Source organism: Triticum aestivum, chromosome 3B (assembly GCF_018294505.1).
Source record: "Triticum aestivum cultivar Chinese Spring chromosome 3B, IWGSC CS RefSeq v2.1, whole genome shotgun sequence".
NCBI classification, from domain to species: Eukaryota; Viridiplantae; Streptophyta; class Magnoliopsida; order Poales; family Poaceae; genus Triticum; species Triticum aestivum.
In genome coordinates, this window is record NC_057801.1 from 429,766,149 (window position 1) to 429,770,502 (window position 4,354).

The 4,354-nt window shown below is 49.5% G+C and overlaps 1 protein-coding gene across 1 annotated transcript; it reads left to right on the plus strand.

The window, feature by feature from the left end:
• The first annotated feature begins 2,301 nt into the window (after positions 1-2,301).
• Positions 2,302-3,969, plus strand: LOC123065465 (uncharacterized). Its single transcript, XM_044488736.1, has one exon. It carries the CDS (start codon positions 3,242-3,244, stop codon positions 3,824-3,826), a length of 585 nt encoding a protein of 194 aa, XP_044344671.1. The 5' UTR covers positions 2,302-3,241; the 3' UTR covers positions 3,827-3,969.
• The last annotated feature ends 385 nt before the right edge of the window (positions 3,970-4,354 follow it).

The window sequence follows — 4,354 nt, forward strand, 5'->3', positions numbered from 1 at the left end:
GCCCCTCTCGGAGGAGGTAAAAGCCCTACGTCTTGGTGCCCTGAGGCGGTCGACTGGAATATGGGTGTGTGTGTTACAAGGGGTGCGAACCCTTGTCCCAGAGGAGGGGGGTGGCTTATATAGAGTGCGTCAGGACTTCGGCCCACCTCCGCTACAGGGGTTCAATGTACATTAAGACAGGGCGTTACTGGTAACGCCAGCTATAAAATGTATTCAATGACCTTTAAGACTACGGAGTGAACGTCTGACCGTTGTCCTCCTGAGTGACTCCAGGTCTTCTGTACTCTGAGTGGATTCGTGTATGGTCGAATGACTCCATCCAGGTCGAGTGAAGTGGGGGTATCCGGGTGAGGTGACTGGTCGAGTGGATTGCACTCGGTGGCTTCAGTTGATACTTCCTGTTGTGCTTTGAATGTCTTTGCTTCTAGGGTAGAGACCTTGGATGGGGTGTATAGGTCAGGCCTATGACCCTACCATATGTCTATGGCGTCGTCAGGCGATTCTGTGTGGGACTCCGTCATCAGTCCGACGTGACGAACATGCCTGGCTACCCCCAATTCTGCCCCATATTTTGGCTGGATATGAGGGGTGCCGGCCAGTCCAGGCGCTTGAGACCCGGTTGGGGCACCTGTCTGGGTTGAATTTTTGTGACCGGTTAGTGACCGGGTTGTCCGCCCGAGCGTTTGAGGGATGTCCGACTATAGATTCTCTAACTTATACATGGATTTCGGCAGGATATAATTTGAAAATTGCCCACATGGAGCGAATGGTGTGACCTATGAATATACTACTTGGTTAGATTCTCCCATGGGAAGGTGTATGGTGAGAAGCGATTTGTGGCACGCATATTTGTGGCCATCAGATTGTCTCGTGGTTTACTTTTTGCATGCGCTTTAGCCCTTAATTACCTTTGATGAGGTCGATGCTTGCAACTTTTTGTATCTTTTGGTAGCTCCACAATCCCTCCTCTGATATTTTTATTTTTGACTTTCAAATTTCAATCCATTATATATTTTAACCAAAATATTAATTTATAGTTCATTTGCATATTTGTTTTCCTTGTGGCAAGGGCTTTGAAACATGATCACTTTTTAAATACCTTTGACAACTTTTCAAAACTTAACAAGTTTCAACTACTAAAACTTATCGAATGATAAATTCACCAAGTTTCAGATACTAGAATTTAACCCCGCAACCTTAAAACCCTAAACCCTAACCCACAAGCCTTAAACCCTAAACCATAAAAGCAAATGAAACTTGATAAGAACATCTATAGCAGGACTCCTTAAATTGACCAGGCGGACGTAGGGACCACTAGCTGGACATGAGAGAGAAGCAAAAAATTGATCCAACCGGACCCCTCAAAGCCTCCTTAAATGTTCGAGCTGTCCGGCAACCCTCATATTCATCTCATATATGAGATGAGTATGCGGAGTGCCTGGGTTTGTCCGTCAGTGGTTCTACGTTCGTCACATAGGATTGGGCCCGCCATAGAGCATCTTTTTTCTTTCCTTATTATTTATTTTCTTTCTCTCTCTCCTTCTCCAACAATCACATACCGGTGACAGGACATATAAGAACAAAAGTGATGGACATGGCTGCGTGAACGAAAAAATAGGAAGCCAAAGTGGACAAGCCCAGACGCTAACCGGGCGCGTCCGCCGACGTTTGAGGGGCCAAATTTGTTCAGTCCGGCTATAGATGCTCTAAAACTTTACGAAACCTAGTAAGACTTAATATTGCAACTACCAAGTATTGACATTTGAAACTTGGCAAAAGAATTAATGTTCTCAAAATGTTTTTAGGTTTTATCTTGTTTGAAAGTCCTCGTGGCAAGGAACACGAATATGCAAACGAAATATAAATTGGACTTTCGGTTCTATAGTAGATTCAAATTTAAAGATGAAACGAAATATAAGTTGAACATTCAGTTCAAAAGATATAGTGGATGGGTATGCAACCTTGTCAAAAGCTGCCAAAAGCATGCATGGATAATAAGTAATGAATGAGGAGCTATTTTTCTTGCTGTAAAAAGGATAAGAGAAGGCTGCTATGACATAACGAAACAGTCAGTTTCCAACAATAGTTTGTGTTTGCCAACGAACCCAAAAAAAAAACATGAAAGCCACATACATGGCAGAAGAGTCAATCTGCCATAAGTTGACAGTTCAGCATTCTTTTTTCTTTTGAATTACTTGCAATCGCAACAGTTCAATTCTAGTTTATCCCACGTCTATCATTCTCCAGCCTGCTTAAAACCCTTCTCCGTTTGCAAGCTTATTCCATTCCGCCCCCTTGCAAGACATCTCTCCCTCGCGTCTTCTTTCCTCTCAACCGTCGCGACGACGCGTGCGGCCGGCAGGTTCCTAGTGCCGGTAGCCGTAGTCCTCGCCCGCGCGTAGATAGCCGCGGGAGAGTCGAGATCCTCAGGTTTCCATCTCCCTCCATTCCCAGGTGAGTCCGAATTCTCGCTACGCTCGCTGAATATGACATGCCCATGCGTGGTTAGTGATTTCTCTTATCAGGACATAAGTCCCGCGTTTAGCTTTCTTGCGACCCAATTGCCCGGTAATGCTGTAAGAAGCATCGATCGTTTCGTTTTCCTGCGTTTCTTCGCATTTGTTGAACATGTTATTAGTTTGGGAAGCCGAATGTATCGCTGATTCGATTCGATTCGATCGACTTGTGCATGCCTTGACCTAAGTCAGTGTTTATTTGCGGAAGGAAGAGATCAAGAGGGAACGATTCCTGGTGGTCGTCGTCACGAACGTGTTTGCAGAAGGAAAAAGGGGAGTTCCGAGACGTGCTTCCCATATCATCTTCCAAATGTTCTATCCTAGTATTTGGGTATTTTCCGCCAGACCTAGGATTGCTCTTCTCTTCTTCTGTCGAAATGATTTGTTTTTTTGTCTCTAGATATATAAGTAGTTAGCTACAACTACGTCTATACTGTAGCACATTTTAAAAGGCAGTACACGCGGTTATCCGGCCAGCACTGCGCTGTCGTTCAAACCAAAACCATCAGTCCATTGCACCGGGTCTCCAGTCTGCTTCACAGATTATAATATCATGCTGGCGTGACATTGTACTACTGAATCACAGCTTAATTACTGTCTCCAACCCATCGATAACGACATTCGCTGACCATGTACTACTTCCTTTGTTGATTCCAGGCAAGAAGTCAGCGACTCCTCTCATACTGGCCGAGTCTACGTACCGTCGGCGCGTTCGGCCGGTGGCAATGGCGTCGTCACCACCGTACCGGTTCCCCGCACTCTGCGAGGAGGAGCCCGCGCGACGCTCCGCCAGGCAGTCATGCGGGACATGCGGCGCGTCGGCCGTGGCCAACTGCGTGGCACTGTGCTGCTGCCCGTGCGCCGTGGTGAGCTGCTTCACGCTGGCGCTCGTCAAGGCGCCCTACGTGGCCGGCCGGCGATGGGTCAGGCGCGCCAAGACGCGGCGTATCAGCAGGGGCGTGCTGCGGAAGACGAGGCGCGTCCGGGACCTGGACGACCAGCTGTACCAGGTGGAGGGGCTGGGCGGCAGTGGCGGCGCCGCGCGGGCGAGCAAGGAGGGGGACTGGGGCGGGATGAGCCGGACTGCCGCCTCGGGTTGGTGGGAGAACACCAATGATGTAAATTTGCTCGGGGATGGCAGGATGAGGGTGAGCGTGACGGAGAAGGCGTGGATGGAGATGTACGACGTCGGCCACTGGGGCTTCGGCCGGCTGTCCTTCTCGCGGGCCAGAGAGGCCGCGCCCGCCGTGCAGGTGGTCAGGGACGACCGAGAGCCCCAAGAGGATGGCACTGTTGCTGCGGGGCGGTGACAGAGTTCGTGCGGCATGCCACGCCTTGCTAATTGTTTTGTGCTATAAGCTTTGTTGCACGCGGTGAGATTGTGTGTGGTTTGTACGGAAATACGGAATGGACAGCTTGTTGGTGATCGACAAGAACCGCTATTTGAAGAGGAAATAAACCCTGAGATTGTAGAGGCGGACGCAAATAAACCCTCACCTTCAAATCCCTGAAGTCTGTACCCTGACCTCTCTAATCCCGGTCTATCTGAACCCTAGATACGTTTGGCACACCGGGAAAAGCACAATCCTGGCCAGGATCTCGCTTCTCTCATTGGCGTACGTGTACGCGTACTTGCAGACGCACGTGAGGATCGCTTACCTACACGCGCACTGCTGGCGACGTCGTGGCCGTGTCCTTCCCAGTCTCTGCTGCATTGGCCCGGCACTTGCACCCCAGCAGAGGCCATTCCCAGCAGTGCGCCCAGCTTGAGCACAGGAGAGTAGCACAAGATGGCAGCCACCAGACGACGACCATAGACCCAGAGTCTGGCAGTCAAT

Bases quoted from the DNA above. Each gene is read 5' to 3' on its own strand.
- LOC123065465 (XM_044488736.1), top strand. From the start codon at position 3,242: ATGGCGTCGTCACCACCGTACCGGTTCCCCGCACTCTGCGAGGAGGAG.